General features: G+C 37.5%; 1 protein-coding gene across 5 annotated transcripts in view; it reads right to left on the bottom strand.

Moving 5' to 3' along the window:
• The window catches only part of TFDP1 (transcription factor Dp-1), a 40,320-nt gene continuing 21,335 nt past the window's right edge, over nt 1-18,985 (bottom strand). For 4 of the 5 annotated variants that reach the window (XM_040056391.2, XM_040056392.2, XM_040056390.2 and 1 more), the window contains exons 4-12: nt 15,519-15,625; nt 12,787-12,908; nt 11,212-11,377; nt 10,873-11,019; nt 6,314-6,382; nt 4,849-5,000; nt 4,126-4,292; nt 3,469-3,550; nt 1-1,336 (exon numbers count right to left, since the gene is read on the bottom strand). In XM_040056391.2, the coding sequence (XP_039912325.1) occupies nt 1,189-1,336; nt 3,469-3,550; nt 4,126-4,292; nt 4,849-5,000; nt 6,314-6,382; nt 10,873-11,019; nt 11,212-11,377; nt 12,787-12,908; nt 15,519-15,625 (1,160 nt within the window). In that variant the 3' untranslated portion in view covers nt 1-1,188. The remainder of the gene's footprint in view (nt 1,337-3,468; nt 3,551-4,125; nt 4,293-4,848; nt 5,001-6,313; nt 6,383-10,872; nt 11,020-11,211; nt 11,378-12,786; nt 12,909-15,518; nt 15,626-18,985) is intronic. The other variant, XM_040056394.2, reaches the window with a different exon arrangement.

Here is an 18,985-nt window from a genome sequence, read left to right on the forward strand (position 1 = left end):
TTGTTAAAAATGCCCATGCGCGTTTTATTAATAAAAACTAACAGTGCCAAGGTTAAACAAGTCAAACAATTATAGTCTCTTTATATTCCATAAAATATTACAGAAAAGTTTATTTGTGTTTCAATAAAAAGACTACTGTCTTAGAATAGGCAGCTGACAGTATTTGTGCAGTTAATTGTTTGTGAATAAATTTAAAAACACTACCACCTGCCCTGAAATTCCTTTTATAAAAATGAACTATTAAAAATGATTGACAAATTTTGAGTTAAAAAACTTAAAACATTCTCTATATTTAATTTCAACTTTATAATAGATTACAGGAAGATGCTTATGAAACAAATACAAACATTTGTTTCAGTACATGTCTTTATATGATAGACTTATAAGTATGTAAACAACTATATAATAAAAAGTTTCCAAAGACTGCCTGTAAGAAATCAGGCAAATTTTACCATAAGCAATAAATCATTCCAAACCTTCAAGACATTTTATATAGCTGCACCAACTGGCAGTAAACATTTGCCAAAAACTTTGTAATTCATATGTCCCAACATACAGTGAAAAGTATATAAACTTGATGGAATCATAATGTTAGATATAATTTAAGGGAAAATAAGTTCACAACAACATTCCTGGAATTTAACATGTAAAAAAGTAGGACGTATCTTTCTTGTTTGGTTCTTTGGACACTGCATGATTAACAAAAAACACTACTACATTAGCTCACTATCCCTCAAAAAGTGGCATAATCAAAATACACTCCAAATAAATTGCCATTCAGTGTATTCATTTTCCACAGAAGGATAGTATTTTATTTCTCAATGATGTGTCTACATTTTCTTTAGCAAACTTTGAAAGAACATTTGGGGCAAAATTCTTTTTCCTTCAAGTAAAAAAGAAATCCCAAACAAAAAACAACCAACAAACCAAAAACCCTAAAACAAGAGTAAATAAAGGCTCTGCATTAACACACTGGTATCAAAAACACACATCCACACCACATTTAAAAATATCCTACATAAAACAATCCTTGTTTGCTTATCAGAGGTGCAATTTCTAAACTCAGAACTGCTTACCAATATTCTCCTTGGGGGATGGGGCAAAGTAATTTGAGACACTTCTCCCTAGAACAATTTATTCCTGAAGCCTGCTGAATTTTAACAAGAAATAGTCTACAAGGAAAGGGCATCAGTCGTCATCATCATTTTCATTAAAATCATCGTCATCATCATCGTCATCCCCAACATAAGAAACTGGTGTTTCAACTCTTGAACCACTGTACTGAGATCCATTGGAACTTGTAGCCAACATCCCATCTCCACCATTGGAAAAGTCACTGGAAAAAAAAAAAAAAAAAAAAAAGTCAGTTAGCATTGCTTCATGATTTCTCCCATATCTAGTCCATTCCCTTAAAGAATCTGCCACTGCCACTTTATAAACTGTCCTTAGCAAATGTCCAAGCTGTCTCCAAAAAGCTTAAGCAGTCTCAAGTAATCTTCTAATTAGGTTTCTTCCTTTAAGTTTTATATAAAAGATTAAATATTTTCACAGGCACTTTATGAACATGTTTTTCAGGTTTCTTCTATAGTACATTTAGTGTTAAGGCTACAAAGCTAAGTTCTTTAGTATTTTTGTGAAGCACTGGACACGTGCAAGTAAATCATGTCTTTCAGAATCACTATACTTGACACAGAGACCTGGAAAACTTGAGGAATTAATAGCTTTTCTTTAACTCCTTCATATTACATAGCAAACTGTCATGTGTTGTATTTTTCATCTGAAACAGTTTTCTTCTCATTGTGCAGTGTTTTATTTTAATAGAGCCAGAAAATTCCTGCCTCCATTATTACTTGCTACTTTGGCCATCTATTTAATTGTTGACTTTCTAAATAAGTGAACTATTAAACTTGGCCACAAATTGGTGACAAAATGTTTTGGGTTTGGGTTTGTTTTTTTTTTTTTCATCACGAAAAATAGTTTCTGCCTTGAAAGACATTCATCATTTAAAGATTGCTTTCAAAAACATGTTTGCTAGTAAGTTTTTAAATGCTAATCCAGCTAATGCACATATTCAATCATGCACACTTGTTGCTGAGCCAGTTCAATGGTCCATCATCACACAGAATGAAACTGCAAGGGTACACCATATAAACTCACAGGAAAAACATATCCAGTAAGACACTCTCAAGAATTTCTGCAGTTCTGCACACTTATTCAGCAGCAAGGTACTAATATATCTGTCTAGCTGTAGTCAGGTGACTTATAACAGGTTTGCCATAATTATCTGCAAAAGCAGTTTCAAAAGCAAAGAAAACAAAATTGTTCTTATACTTTTGTAAACTTTGAAAGTACAAACCCCAAATCCGTTCTCCTCTCTTTTTTGATAAAAACAGAACTGGATTTCACAACCTGAGTATCCTAGCAAGTAAGGCAAAGAAACTGAGATGACGATATTGGTAGCTGCATCTTCAGACATCTGCAAACTTTCTTTAGAGACCTTGTTAAATAAATGTACAGCCTTTATTTGCCTTGGCAGCACAGCTTGTATTGCCATGAATATTCATATATATCCTATAATTAAACATAATTTGTCACTGCCCTTTTCCAAACTCCTAAGAAATGGAAATGGTAGAAGTTCTTGTACTCTCACCAAGATAATGAACCCCAATCAGCCTCTGATTTTCTACTGGTCTCTGGCAAACAATGGCCTATTCAAATTTCAAAGTCTTAAAAATACATGGTGCTCTTTTTCACTACCCCATGCTCATTACCACAGAAGGGAACTTACTGAAAACAGAGATTTTAGGTACTGCTCAGCATCTCTAAAGATATTTTGGCAAAATGCTCACTCAAGCTTCAGTTCCCTTACACAAAACAATACAGAACTTAATTCAAGCGTTTGTTACGAATGTCAAACATTTCAATGATCATAGAATCAATTAGGTTAGAAAAGACTCGAGATCACAGAATCCAACTGTTGAATATTTAACTCATTTTACAACCTCGTGGAGCTCACAGAAGGGCATCTTTTTGATTAATACAGCAATAAGGAACTGGTGAGTAACAAAGTTGAATACTAGTTATGGTTTATCATGCTACTAGCTTCTGATTGCTGTTCAAAACCCAAAGATCAGAATCTTTTTTGAAGTTAGATACTAATAATCAAGGGGTAATCTTTCCAATACTGTATCTTTGGAGAAGTATCTATTTTCTTGTGACAAACTCAAAACTAGAAAAAAACCCCCAACAAATACATTCAAGAATAACACCACTCCAACACCTTTCCACCATACAGGAAAGGATTTCCTTCATGACACAGCTAAGAACCACCACAGAAGTGGTGTCTGAGAATAAACTTAAAACACATAGCACATTTAATCAAAACAGAACTTGTTTAATGAAGCATTTAATATCCAAAATTCTTGGATGACCACAGATTTTAAAAACTAATTGAAAAATTCATCTCACCTGGCTGAAAATCTTGTGCCGTTTGATGCAGAACCTGATGAAGATGTGACATATACACTGCTGATTGATCCCTGAGCCATTTCTGCAAAACAAACAATGTGCATTTCAGGAATCCTTCCGAACACACCCATTTAATTCAGTGGAAATGCTTAATTCTTTTAAGTCCAGAAAAGGAGTCTTGGAGCCCAAACAACAAAACATATTCATGTACTATATCCAAAACAGCATAATTTAAAAAAAAAAAAAAAAAAGAAGAAGCTAGTGCAAGCAACAACAACATTTCAAAATACATTTTAAAAACCCATTTGTTTTGAAGTGAGCAAGACAGATCACTTCAGTATTCATCGTATGCTTTTGCTTATTACCTTTTGCCTTTGCAACTGAATCAAGCATAAATACTGTTCTCTTAAAAGAGTTACACACTGAAAGATCTACTTGTGCTTGATGCAAAATGTTTTGCAAAGAGCTACAGTCCATTCTTTAGCAATCACTGTTATTTGCTCCTAAGGTACACTAAAAAGCAGATAAATTTGAGAACTTGACAAAAACCTTTACCACAAACCAGTGGAACTTAACTGCTCTAAGATATTTTCCTGTTTTTTACTTAGAGTCCTGTATTAAGGAGGAAAAAAATCAACTCTTTTTGGAGTAACTAACCTGTCACATATGGTTCCAGAGCTTTAGGAACCAAACTCCTTGCAATTTTTAGGTCCTCTGCTGAACAGCTTCCAGATTCTAGCCCACAAGCCATTCCCATTCGTTTTAGTACTTCTATATCATCATGAATTTCAAAAGTATTGTCAAAATTAAATAGGTATTCAAACCTGGAGAGGAAAGAATGTCTCAATTAGCTTCAATAACTTTAACTACCTTTTAGTTTTTAGGAATTGCAGCATTTCAAAAGCTCTACAGAGTGTTAAGTGTGTTAGTGACACATCACATTAAGCAATCAAATTTTTCAAGATTTATGTATTTGCTTGTGACTGCATTCATTCCGTTTTCATTTAGCTGATGAAAAATACAGCTTTTTGAACCAAAAGTGGAGAAGAGCAGTCCTGAAAGCGAAATCCATTTTCAATTCCGCCAGCTGCATTTCATGGTGTTAAAGCCAAAGGAAAACACTGCTTGGTTAAGTATGACATAAAAATTCAACAGAGATGCCTAGTATCAATAGATAGCAGGTTTTAAATAAGTTACCAAATGTGAATCAATTAGTCTATTTATTAAAAGGGTATGTAAAACAGTTCTCTGAAGTGCATGTTCCCAATATACAAAAGGCACAAGTAAATTAAGTTTGTATTTAATCTTTTAACAAATCTACCTGAATGTTCATATGAACTCAGAGCTCCAAAAGCCAGGGAGAAAACTTTGTTAGCTTACTTGTCATTCGAAATACTGCAGTCAATCACTGTCTTCTTGCTGGTGTTCACAATGATAAATGGCAAATGGATGACAGAATTGGATGGTGGAGGTCGGTTTGCCTGCTGCTCTGCTTGACGGTTTCGCTGGACGAGGTTCTTAAAGGCAATTTGCTAGAAAAAACAACAGCGATATTAGAGTATGAATGAAGCTTTTAGGATCACTTTAACAAAATTCCTAAGGATTCCAGCAACGGTTGCAGCAAGTAAATGGAGAAAAGGGCAAAGTGTTTACCATATTCCTGCATGTTAAGATACAAGAAGAGTCCCAGATCATAGTGTTAAAAAAGACAACACAGTAAAACTTCACTGAGGAAAAAAAACCCCACATTCTACTAACTACATCAGGACAGTTCCTTGGACAGATCCCTGGCAGAATGGAGAGGGAATAATAACTGGAAAAATAATTTTTCACATAGCATCCTATTTCCTCTCCATTTACTCTTCCCTACTAGCTACTGCAGTCCAAAAAGTATTCCTGAATGTTAATACTGAAATTAATTATATGCTATAAAAATTAATGTTTGGGATTTGAGTATCTGGCACTAGGTTTCTGAACTACCCTTTCAAGATTAGTGGCTTTAACATCTTATCAAAATTGCTTTTTACAATGGAATACTCCCATTTTACAAACTAGCAATTTGAATAATTAAAAACCACAGAAACTCAAGTTATAAATCGTGTGATTCAGTAAGCTACTAAACCAAGAAAAATATTTTTCTCGTCACAAAATCAAATGAAATAAACAAGAATTAAGACCAAATTCCAAAGCCAACACAGGCAGCTGTCCCACAGCTATCTGTACTTTCTTTCTGTACCCCTGAGATTCTCATTCCTACTGTGTAGGTAACACATCTACCCAGGAATACATTTCTGTGGACCAGCAGCAAAGTGACTTGGGAAATAGACTATTGCTTCCCCAAGTGTAGTAAGGGAAATGCGGGAAGGAGTTCAACCTCAATTTCCCATTGGTCCAGCCACTTACACACCAATGACAGCAAGTCTCCAGAGGCACAATGCAGAGTACTGTGACAGACAACTTCTACAGTCACATCATTTTTATCTGTGGATGCTAACATAGAAAAGAATTCGAGATACCTGTATCTAGTTCAGTTCCTGAACTGAACTGGAAAATTCAGAGGGTATGGTATGAAACACTTCTCCTATCAGCATAAACCCTGTTTAAACACACTTAAAACTCTGAACAAATTCATCATAACTGATGGAAGGTTGATTGCACCCCCAATAGCAATGGCCAACAGCCATGGGCCCAGCTAAACTACAGTATTAAATAAAGCTAAATACACTTTCTCCTGAAATTCACCTCCAGCCTTCCTAGAAGTTTCCCATTCCTCAGACTGGGATAAAACAAGAGGAATACAGATGTAAGTTACCTTGCCCTATAGACAAGAGTACCTTGACTGTACCTGTAGAATGAGTTCTTGTAGCTGAGACTGTTTTTGCTTTATTCTTTCAATTCTTCTCTGTTTCTCCACCTTAAGACAGATAAAAAGGACTGGTCAGTTTGTCAGTTTTAAGTAGCATTTTATGCCAGCATTTTCTCCCTTCAAAATCATTTTGACATCAGAGAACCAGAGGCAGGAGATACAGCAATCAATCATTAAGATTCTACACATAATTTAGAGACTTAACCATCAAGATACATCAGTACTACCCATGGAAACTAACAAGAAAAAGAATTAGAACCCTGGGGAATAAAATACAACAACTTGTAAAGAAGACAAAAACATCTTTACAAACAGAAGTTATGCCTCAAAGTGTTAACTGGAATTCTCCCAAAGAGGCAAAGATAAACAAGAAGGATCTATTTGATGTAGAGTCTTTCGATATTCGAGGTACTGGAGAAGTTCCATCAAAGATGGTTAAGGACATGAAGCTGCTATGGAGCCCAAGGTTAAGGCCTCACAGTATTTAATATGTAGTAAATAATAACAGAAAAGGTAAGAGACAAAAAGCTAGGAAATACACATCTTTCTTAGTGGAAGAAGCTCCCTAGCAGATTCCCACAGGGACAGACTGTTACTCTAATGACAATCACATTAAGGTGACAAGGTGACAGAATCTGCTGGCAGTGCTGTGCTACCCGGCATAGTAAAAAGAGAGCTTGTCATAAAGCAAACCCCAAGTGCCTTGTAGCACTTTATGATTATATCACCTAAATTATTTCCGGTAAACAGAGTGTAGTCTAAGTATGTATGAGATAACAATCTAATCCACGCATACTTTAGAAATAAAATGACATTCGGCAGAGATCTAAAATTACAATATCTGCAAAATGCATCAGCTCAGTATACTGTGACAGCCAAAAATTTGAATTATTAGGCAAGCAACAGAGTACCAAACAGGAATTAGCACTACATTATTCTATGATGCCGAATGTTTGCATCTTGAATTCTGATGGTCCTATTTCAAGACAAGCATATGAAAGAGCACTCAGGATCATCAATGATACAGAACAGACTCTATGCAAGAGAATAATGAATAAATTAGGACTCTACTGAAAGGAGAATGAAGTAACAGGGGAGAACATGAGAGATCCCTATAAAACAATGAACAGGATGGAGAAAGCGAATAAGGAATGACTAGTGCACCATCACTTCCAATTAAAAAAAATATTCAGCAGATATCAATTAAATATAGTATGTTCAAAACCACAGAAAAGGTATTGCATAAGAAGATTCTCATTCACCTGAAATTCACTGCCACAAACAACTCAATTTTTCAAAGTTTGCTTTTAATAAAGAGTAAAAAATTGCAGAAGAAATATTGAGGGCAATTAAATATAAAGATAATGTATCTGCCTCAGTTATGCCTGAACCACAAGTTACAGAAAAAAACATCACAAAATACCTTCTCTAATCACTCACAGAATAAATAGGGTTGGAAGGGACCACCGGAGGTTGTTATTCCAACCTCCCTGCTCATGATGTATCCCCCCAAGGACATAACTTGGGACTGCGTCCAGATGGCTTTTGAATATCTCCAGGGAAGGAGTCTCCAGAATCTCCCTGGGCAATCTATTCCAGTGCTCAGTCACCCAACAGTAAAAAAGTTCTTCCTCATGTTCAGGTGGAACTTTCTGCCCATCAGTTTCTTTCCACTGCCTCTTGTCCTATTGCTTGGCACCGAGAAGAGCCTGGTTCCATCCCCTGACACCTCCTGTCAGATACTGATAGACAGAGATGAGGTCTCCTCTCAGTACTCCAGGTGTGCCTCAGCAGGGCTGAGCAGAGGAGCACCATCACTCCCCTTGGCCTTCTGGCAATGCTCTTTCTGAGCACACCAGGACACTACTGGCTTTCTTGGCCACAAGGACACTGCTGGCTCCTGGACAGCTTGTTGTCCACCAGGACCCCAGGTCCTTCTCCACAGAGCAGTGGCCCTCCCAACAGGCTGCCCCCAAACCCATACAGGTGCAGGGGTTATTCTTCCTGCATCTGTCTTTGCTGAATTTCATACATTCCTTCTCTGCCCATCTCTCCAACCTGCTGAGGTCCTTCTGAAGGGCTGTACAGCACTCTGGGGTATCAGCCATTCCCCCCAGCTTTGTGTTGTCACTGAACTTGCTGAGGAGGCATCTGCCCCTTCAGCCAAGTCACTGATGCACAAGTTAAATAATACTGGACCCAGCACTGACTTGTGGGGGACACCACAGTCAACCAGAATCTGTGCCACCAATCACAACCCTCTGACGCTGCCATTCATCCAGTTCTCAATCCACCTCACTATCCACTCACCCAGGCCACACTCCCTGAGTTTGCCTGTGAGGATATAGTGGGAGAGTGTCAAAAGCCTTGCCGAAGTCCAGGTAGACAGCATCCACTGCTCTCCTCTCCCCTCCACAGCCTGTTGTTCTATCAGAGAAGGCAATCGGGTTGCTTAAGCCCAATTTGCCTTTGGCGAATCCACACTGACTATTCCTGACCATTTTCTCATCTTCCACATATTTAGAGAGAGCCTCCCAGGATGGACCATCCCATCAGATTCCCTGGGATTGTGAGCCTGACTGGCCTGTGTTCTCCAGGTCCTACTCCTCCTCCTTCCTAGGTAACTGCTACTGTCAGCCAAGACCCCAAAAAAACAGACTGATTACTGGCCCTGAAAAAACCCTATTTTCTCAGATCCTTAAAATGTGCAACTAGCAAGGAAATTACTCAAGTTAAAAATTCACATGAATGCAGTTTTCTGCTTGGTTTTGGTGAAAATACCCCCAAGTGTACACAGCTGAAAAAAAACGAGAAGATGCAAAAAGGCCTGATGCTGTATTGAAAAAAAAAAATTAAAAGGGTAGGATTAAGCCTTACAACTCAGCATTAGAAAATAAGCCAAATAACCACCTCCCTCCAAAAACCTTAAAACTCACTTGAGCTATTTTTCTATCACATACACAAACTACACTGCTTTACATACCTTATTAATTGCTCCCCACACTGTTTTTGCATTATCAGGTCATATTTTACCAAATCTAACAGTCTAATTTACACACAAAGGACAAGTTCAGGAATATTTATAACAACAAACAGTTGATGAGGAAGCCTTCAAACTCCTATGTTCCTTATACACTCTTGGGATTGATTTTCAACAGTGTAAGGATGAAGCTAAACCATATCAGATAGAATAGCAAAATTAAATTTATTAGATGTGACAATTCTACAAATCAAACATTAGCTTTCAGAAACTCGCAGTATTACACTCATGGCTTAATTATTCAATGATTAACAGAACTCTTTCCTCCTCTTGTGACAGCCAATTAACAAGTTCTCACTTTCTTTTAATCAGAAGATGCCACTGTTCCCATCTTAAATGCATGAGCCTTCACTGTGCATTATTACATTCTAAGTTGTTTTTTGACTTCAGTACTAATATTATCCAACTCTTCTTTAGGACATTATCAGTCATCACATCAAATTCAGCTGGATGAACCACACTTCTTTTTCTTTTGCTCCAGCATTGTTGACAATGCCATACTTGTGGGATAGATCCAAGGAGATCCCTCCAGTTAACTGGTTCCTTCTTCAGCACACAGCATTGTCCTCTTGGAACCACTTCACCTTCCATACTCACCCTATTAATTATGCTCCAATTATCACTCTCTTAACTAATAATTTTCACTTGGGATGATACTCAAACAAATCTCTGTTCATTATTAGACACCCTGTATTTACTTTATCTAGACAGCAATTACACTATTAAATAAAAAATAAATTATCAGTATCAAACAAAAATTAGAATTATCCCTTTCTAAGTAAGGCTCCAAAACACTTTTGTTCCACTTTCTCCCTCACTCTGGCACCTTCTACACTGATTTTTTTTGTCCCACTGAAGGAAATTTAGACTTATTAAGAATAAATACGTCTCATTCTGCTCTGATGAAGTGAATTTACTTCAGTAAACCTCAGTAACTTTATTATTCTGCAAATCTCAGGATAGCAAAAAGATCCTGTCAGAACTTACAAATTTCTTTCAGTATAAAGCATTTCACTTCTTCCCGAAGATATGCAATAGGAAAGTCTGACATACTCACGTAAGAGAATTGTCACAAAAAGCTAAGACGTGCAGCAATGGAGATGATGCCTATATGTACTGACCTACATGCAACTTCTATCACCACCGATTTATTGTCTGTTTAGCATCTGGAGAAAACAAATCTTCCTGACTCCAGAGCATCACTACTGCAATGTTGGAAATACACATTAATTTTTTACTACCTTCCACTCAGATCCACTTCACATGTACTTTAAAAGCTGTATTTTTTGACATTGAAGAATTAAACAAAGACACATCTGAACAATCTGAAAGTTGAAGAGTGTGTGTTCAGTATATAAAAAATAAAAAGAGCCAAAGAGGGCCATACTATTCTATGTTGCTATCTCAGAAGATTATAGGCACATATTGCATCAGAACATATAAAAGCTGTAAACATTTACTCAAACACAAAGTCACTGTGAATTCCAAATGCATATACCTCCAAATTCTGACATTCCTGAGCCGAGTTAGTAGGTAGACCAATCCATTTGATTTCCTTTTTCTCCTTAGAGATAATGTTCATGGCCATAAGGACATTTAAGGCATCATAGACACGTCGTCTAATATTCTTCTGGTCATAAGCCTGCTGTAGACATAGTGCATTAATCAAAAATATACCTGTGTCAAAAATATTTGAAAATAAACATATTACAGCAAATGGGTAAACTCAGTTAATATCTGAATTGTTTCATTTAGCAGTAGGAAAACCAGAAAAATCTCAAAAGAAATTTCTCTTCCCCCATTCAGTTCACATGTAATTGACTTCCCATATACTTACTGATTCATTTGGTGAAATGTGATTATCAGTGGTAGTGAATTCTGCAACCAACTCGTCTGCCACCTCATTGTATGAGGTGGTTCCTTTTCTTTGTACCTTCTCACAAACCTTCATAGAGAAATGACGTAAACCCTTGCCATTCTTCTCGCCTTTTTTGTTCCGCTTCCTAAATATACGTATAATATATATTTTAAGAATATTTAAACTTTGGAATATTTGATGTCTCTTTTTCAAATACAGGTACACTGCTGTAAAAAACCCAAGCCTTCCCTTTTCTTCTGCTTATTATCCCTTCCCAACCTTCTCTCCTACATTTTTTCCCCTACAATCTACAATATTTATAAGCAATTCTAGTATCCTGATACTGAAACACAATATAAATTTATTCTTTTGCCAACTTTGCTAGCTCAAATATAATCACAAAATCATAGAATAGTTTGGGTTGGAAGCAATCTTTAGGGGTCATCTAGTCCAACCCCCCTGCACTGAGCCAGGGTCTCTTCAGCTCAGTGAGGTTGTCCAAAGCTCTAGCCAACCTCACCTGAAATGTTTCCATTAGCAGACAATAAATTAACAACAGGGATATTCCTTGAAAAAATCAATAAAGAAAACCTTCCAAACAAGAAGAAATGAGGGGATAAATACTAAAACATGAAAACTGAATCAGAGGAGAGAACTTTTTTGTCCTTTTTTAAAATTTTTATTTTTAATTTAAAGTAGCACATAGATTGAGCATTTTCTATGCAACGTGATACTGATACTGACTGAACAAAGTCTGGTATTGGTTTAACTCACTAAACATTACACTATTACTATAACACAGATTTGAAGTTATATAGTATATGAAATTGCTATTAGAACTTCAAAGTTACAAGATAGAAGCAGTATAATAAGGTTTTCTGCTTTGTTAAGTTTTTAAATAAAAACTTCCTTGTAACTAGAGGAAAAATACAAGTATCAACAAAATTAGTTTCACCAAAGGGAAGTCTCAGTTCTTATGTCTCATTTCACTGTATAATTCCAAAGCAGAAATCTATTTATGTGTAACAGGCCACTGATAATAAATTTAGTCCTAAAGCAACTACATTTAACAAGATGCCCTTAAAAGAAGCCGCACGAAGAAACCACACCAAAAGAATGCATTCCTTGCATTTAATACTTTTGCTCAAAAAGAACTACATTCTTATTTCAAACGACACTCTGGGATACCCTTGTTCAATCAGAAATACATCGTATTTTTCTGAAAATACACCAGCGTAAGAAAAATCATAGAACCAAGTCAGACAAATTCCTGTGTCCTCTTAGCAGCCAAATTCTCTAAATGTTAGTGATGTCAGAATATCTATCAGAGATTACAGAAAATATTCTGCATTCTTTTACAAAAAATGAAGAGGTACTCATTATATGTGTGACTCCTCCCTATTTCAGTACAACACACTTCAGTGGTGAAATGCTCCTGATGAAAAGGAAAAAACTTTCCCACACTGTTAGTCTGAGGAGTATATATACTATCACAAGACTTAAAGCAAAAGTTCCAACACTTTATTAATCCTTTCTAGCTTTCATTTTGCTCACCCAGCAGACCAAGGTGAAGAATCTCCAGTCTGGTTCTGTGATGCAAAATGTGTGTTAGGTGTATGTGGGCTTCCTACCAGGATAGTATTTTGCGCTGAAGGTCTCTGAGGTGTACCGATAACCTACAGTAATGATAAAATAATTTGGAAAATGGTCAGAATTCCAAGACATTTGTAAGTGACACAATTGAAATGATGCATAAACCAGACACTAGTACTGTACATACTTCTCTTAGATGCATCTAATTTACACACACTAGCACAAAAAACTTCTGACTACAGTTAATAGGGTGTGCTTTAACTATGTTTAAGTTATGAGCATCTATATTTTAACCTCCTTAAATCAGGTTTTTATGCTTGCTGGATTTCTTAACACTGTTCAACACTAACAAGATCAAAACACACACACACACTCTCCCCCTCCAAGGCAAATGGGGAGAAAAAGAGGGGAAACCCCACCAGACCCTACCAAATTATGTATAAGGACGCTGCAGTAAATAAGAGTTAAAATATGAATGCAAGAAAATATGAAAATCAGTAAAACCAGAGAGAAAATGCAGAGCTTTTGCAAGAACCCTCTCTTGTGGTGTCAGCCTCTATCACTAGAGTCAAAACTATTATATTAGAGGTGAGAAAGAATAAGGGCAAACTTTCCTCATCACTGCAGAGAGTGACACCAAGTTAGGCAAACCCATTGCAAACTTGTTAAGAGCACACACTTGGTTAATCACAGTCTTCCAGCCTCCAAGTGAACTGTCCTGAGGATGTGTTAATTTGATCCCAAGTAATAATACATACATTAGCACACAGAACTGTGCCCTCCTAGCTCTGAAACTAGCTAAACAAAACACCACTTTTGCAGGTGATGTCTTTTATCTCTGAATTGTTCTAAATGTAACTTTCTAGAAAATATGGATGTAGGGGGAAAATTGTACCATATAGATTGCCGTTTTGTAGAAAGATATGTCTACTTTTTGGGGGTACATTTACCTCCCAGTGTAAACAGTTGGTCACATCCCTGACATCAGGTAAATTAAAAAAACCCATCCAACAAACCTAAACCCATAACCACCCACAAGCTTGCCATATTTTCCTGCAGCTACATTCTGTCAGAGCAGCAAAACTTAATTTTTCTTCCTCAGGCCAGCTTCAACAGTTTAGTCTCAACAAGAGTAAAATGCTAAAACTGAAAATGAAACATTTCACATGTGAAAGTTACATAGATGGTGCCAAAGGCAGTCTAGTGACTGCTGGATGTCCATGATTTCAGCTGTCTGGAAAGACAAACAGCTGTATTTTTTCCCAAATATTCTCTTTCTATTATGCCACCTCTCTGAGCAGTTAACATATAACTTTGTTACATCCACTTCTGACAGCTAGAATATTTCAGGTACTCCCTTTCAGCAGCATTGTACCATACTTGAAATGTTTCTGTCTCTTATGCAAAGCCAAATAATCTCCTCTACTGGTTTTCATAAACAAAACTTACGATTGCAGGAAATAGCATGAGGGTGGGGAATGCTAGCACAGGACTCATGTGAACCTGCTCACTTTCTCCCCATGAAAAAAATACTACCAGTTCTGATAGCAACTGGTCTGGCTCACCAAAATGTCCCCGAAGAGTGTGAAAACCACCCGTGCGCTATTCAGTTAGACTACGTGGAGAACTGAAGAAAACTGTTAGCTAGTTTCTATTTCCTATGATGCAGTGGCAGAAGACTGCAAGGGATGATTTAACCCCCTTGCTTGCAGAGAGTCCTGTTCTGTAATTCCCTACCTTACTAATTCCATCAGCAGCCCCACCACTGTACCACATCTAGAATTTGTATCACTCTGCAATAAGATGAAAGCCAAACCAGAAGGGGGCAGGGGGTGAGGAGAAGAGGAATTACAGCTAGAGAAAAAACAAACTGGCAGCACCAAATCCTGAACCTCTACTGCACTTGGGAGAGTTCCAAAATACTCAGCACTACAAAGGAAGAAATTAAGTGTGCACAAATTCACACGGTCATTTCTAGAGTGGGACAGAGAAGGCTGATTAACACCTACTCTACATTCAAAATCTACTCTACTGCTTTCCTATCAAGAAGAAACCCAACTATAAGACACTCTAGTTGTGATGTTTACATGTTACAGCTGCTTTCCAGAAGATTGAGACCAATTCTACTCAGATCACCAAATTTTAATTTTGATTACTGCTAGAATTACTATAACCTATGTATTATCTATTGCATTATAGGGCTCTTTGAAACATCTAATTTCATATATCGCTCACAAAGCTCAAAGTATTTCAGCAAAAGAATATTTGAATTAAGCGCTAAAATACAATTATGTTTTCGATTGTATTCCACTTAGCTCACATCTCTGTAAAAATAGGTTTATGGACTTCATTTACATTTCCCTATGCCAGATTTCAGAGCTGAATCTGAGACACTGATTTTAAATGGCGAGACTAACAAAAGATAAAGCCACCTGAACAGTGAGGTAACTTCATGTTGATTTGAGTCGTCTTTGAACTTCTTTATGCAATACATATATTTTTTAACCTAAGTCTATTAAAATTAGAAACAAACTTAGATTATATGCCCATGAAGAGTGATACAGACTACCAGGCTACATCAGATTTGCAGTGCGTTTAAACAACAGTACAAGCATTAATAATAAATTAAAAACAAACAAACAAACAAAACCACAAACAAACAAAACAAAAAAAACCCCACAAAGTCTCCTTACCACTTGTTGTGCAATGTTGACATTAGACTGTCCGAATGTTTTTGGCAGGAGCTGTTTTCCAATTGTGTTTACTGTGGAAGGATGAACAGCCAATAGAGAAACAACCCCTAAAACAAACACAGGCAGAGAGCTTCAGGTCAGCACATTGTATTAGCAAATGGTCTCATCCATACTACCAATGCATATTAATGGAAACTAGCCTTGAAAAAAGTAGTCTCAATATAAATGTAGCATTTACACATTTGAAGCAAAACAAGAAATTAAGATTCACAGTATGTTCTCCTAAACTTTCTTCTATGTATGTGTGTTATTGGTTACATACTCATTTTATTATGAGTGTGTTTTAATTCCTTGTATTCCAATTTTTCTCTTAAAGCAGAGTAGTAGAGGCAACCAGCATCTGACAACACCTATAACCCTTTCTTCTACCCTTATCCTTTGTGGCTATTGAAATATTTTTCAGTACCATCTGACAAGCATGTCCAATGCCACAGCATACGGCACAGCCTTCTGAGACACGCTGATCTACAAGAGATAAAATTTGGCTGGAACAGGCTTTTCCAAGGGAATATTCCCAGCTTTCCTCTAAGTGTCCCCTCCCACTGAAGGCAGGGAATTAAAGAAACATCCTCAAGCATCCATTATTTCAGAAAAATACATGCAACTCAGCAGACCGACCCTGCAGGAAAGGTCATTCACTCTCTCCCTGTTCAAAACTTTTTACAATCAGCACTGGTAGGTAAAGTAAGTCTTAAGTCACATAAAAGATATATCAACTACAAAAATAACAACCCAGGTATCTGCTAGCAGTTTGATGTTCCACGATATAGTTTAGAGGAAAGAACCCCAAACCCATCAATTCAAAACAAACAAAAAACTCCCCAAACAACTATAAAACAGAGCAAAGAAAAAAGAAGCAACAAAGATTGACTACAGGAAGAAAATAATGAAAAAAGTCTTAAAACACTGGAGACTTTTTTTTGGCAAATCAACTGTTAAGTGGTTTCAGGTTTAGCAGCTGTTTCTCTTGAGATTACTCCTAAAGAGGCCAATGCATCAAAAGTATTTGGTACAACCCTCATTCGTCTCTTTTTCCCGCTGTCCAATAAAGCAATAAAGAAGCATTTTTACAAGGGTTGTATCGGGAGGGCTGCACTGGTCCTTGATGCCTATCATCCCTCTTTACACATTCAAAAGTCTACAGGAAGCTGAGGACAATTCAAATCTTCTTTAAGCCCTTGCTTTCCAGAAGGCTTATCTTTCCCAGCTGCTATTACTACACCATGTCAAAGCGATAGCTTCACATAAGAATCTACTCTCAGTGATCAATCTATTCACAAATAAGATGCATGTCCTTCCATTATTAACCAGCTTCCCAGTGCTCTTTCATAAAGTCAGCAGCTTTTGTAATGTAAGTCTGTTGTACCTTCCTGTCCCTTCAAGTACACTCATCAAAATCATGACCTGAATTGTGTTTGTTCTTCCTCTCTGCGGAAAACAATAAACCAATATAAACTACCCTGGCTAGTAGTGCTTGTGTAGCTTCTTCTCAGCTTCCTAGAAGTCTTTTTTTTTTAACTTTTCCTCTTTGCTTTAAAAAAATCAATGCAATCTGAAGACTGCATTTCCAGTATAAAGGAGGAGTTGTAACTACTTTCTGAGGTTAAGACACCTCATCTATTTGATCATCTTCTCAGAATCACTGAATATTCTGAGCTGGAAGGGACTCACAAGGATCATCAATTCCAACTCTTGCCTATACAGGGATCAAACCCCCAGCCCTGGCATTACGAGCACCATGCTTTAACCAACCTGCCCTTATCTCTGATGGTCATTGCTGCCCATGCTTTCGAGTTCTCCTGCCCTTTCTTTTGCAGATGACAGGCATACATACAGTATTCATGATCAAGGAATACAGTATGTTATTTATGTCTCTACAGCTCGTTTACTATTTTATTCCCTGTTCTCTTCCATGTAATTCTCAAAATTCAATGCTCTAGTTCCCCACCAAACACTGGTATCACATGTTCATTAATATAACCTGTGAAGTCTTCAAGATCTTTCTTCAGTGCTAATAGCTCACTTGGGATACTCATTGTACCAAGTTCAGTTTTCACCAATTATTAACCCACGGGAGGACCATCTCTTTCTATCACACCTTAGGCTTAACAGGCTGATTAAAGACCTTGATAATCTTTTTTTTTTTTATTATTATTATTTTTAAGAAATCCAAGGGCATTGCTCTGATTAGATAATTCTTATCCACATGGTTATTGACTCTTTCAAAGCATGACTTTGAAAAGAAGTAACTGCAGACCCTCCCTTTTCCCCTCCTTCTAGAAAAGCCTTGTTGAAGGCCATTACTACATCTGCCCACACATGTACTGCTTTTCTGTTACACTCTTAACCAAGCTGCCACAGAATTCTGACTTACTCATCTGTCACTATCTGAGCCCTTCATAAATTGGTGCAGGCTACGTGGCTCTCTTTCCTTCCAGTACTGTATCAATTATATGCACACTGAGTTACAAGGATAGAAGATTCCTTTAGGAATTCAAAGGTAGACAGTTTTCTGACAAGGAGTGCTACCCATTCACGTTTTGAGTTTTTTCCTACAACAACTTCCAAATATTACTTCAATAGGACAACTTCATAAAGAACAATACTCCCATGAGACCCCCTACTCTTCAGATTCACTCAAGAGACTATCAATTACTCTGGTAAGTTTAAAAATAAAGTAATTCTTTATGCTACCATGTTGGTTATGAAAAAACTTTACACAGTCAACAAAGACAAAAACGTGCCAAAGTAAGTCAACACAAGCGCAGAGATCGGGGCCGGTGGTTAGGAAGCCGATGTTCAGGAAAGCATCAGGGGGCTTCTGGGCCGACAATTAGCCAGGCGTGACCCAGAGGTGCTCCCCTACGCTAACAAAGACTTAAACACATCCTGGGCTGCACTTGGAAGCATGCAACAACTGCCTTTTCTTTCAGCACTCCTTACGCTGTCCCTGGACGACCGTTCAGCTTTGGGGCCCGCAGCGCAAGAGAGGCACCAGCAAACGGGAGAGTGCAGCAGGAAGGCAGCAGCCTCCAGTGCCTCGGGTACGGGAGTGTACCCTGCACAAGGAGAAGCGCAGCGAGCTTGGTGCATGCAGCCCCTGGAAGAGAAGGTTAAGGTGGAGCAAGGGCTGTTATTTGCAGGAATCACTGCCTTCAGCTTCGAAAGGGAAGTTACAGAGATGACAGAGGACACAAAAAAAGGAAAAGAGGGAACAGTCGCAAGTTTGTTGCACGACAAATTCCAACCAGGGCAAAATGCCACAGGCAGCGCACAGCAACAGCTGCACAGGAGGTTCCTTGGTGATACACAGCAAAATTCAAGAACTCAAGGCTCTGTGCATCAAAGCTGCCCCTCCTTTGAAGGTAAGGTTTATTAGATGTTTTCCAACCTCCTGTTATTAATAA

This window comes from Hirundo rustica, chromosome 2 (genome assembly GCF_015227805.2).
Source record: "Hirundo rustica isolate bHirRus1 chromosome 2, bHirRus1.pri.v3, whole genome shotgun sequence".
In the NCBI taxonomy this organism is placed as follows: Eukaryota; Metazoa; Chordata; class Aves; order Passeriformes; family Hirundinidae; genus Hirundo; species Hirundo rustica.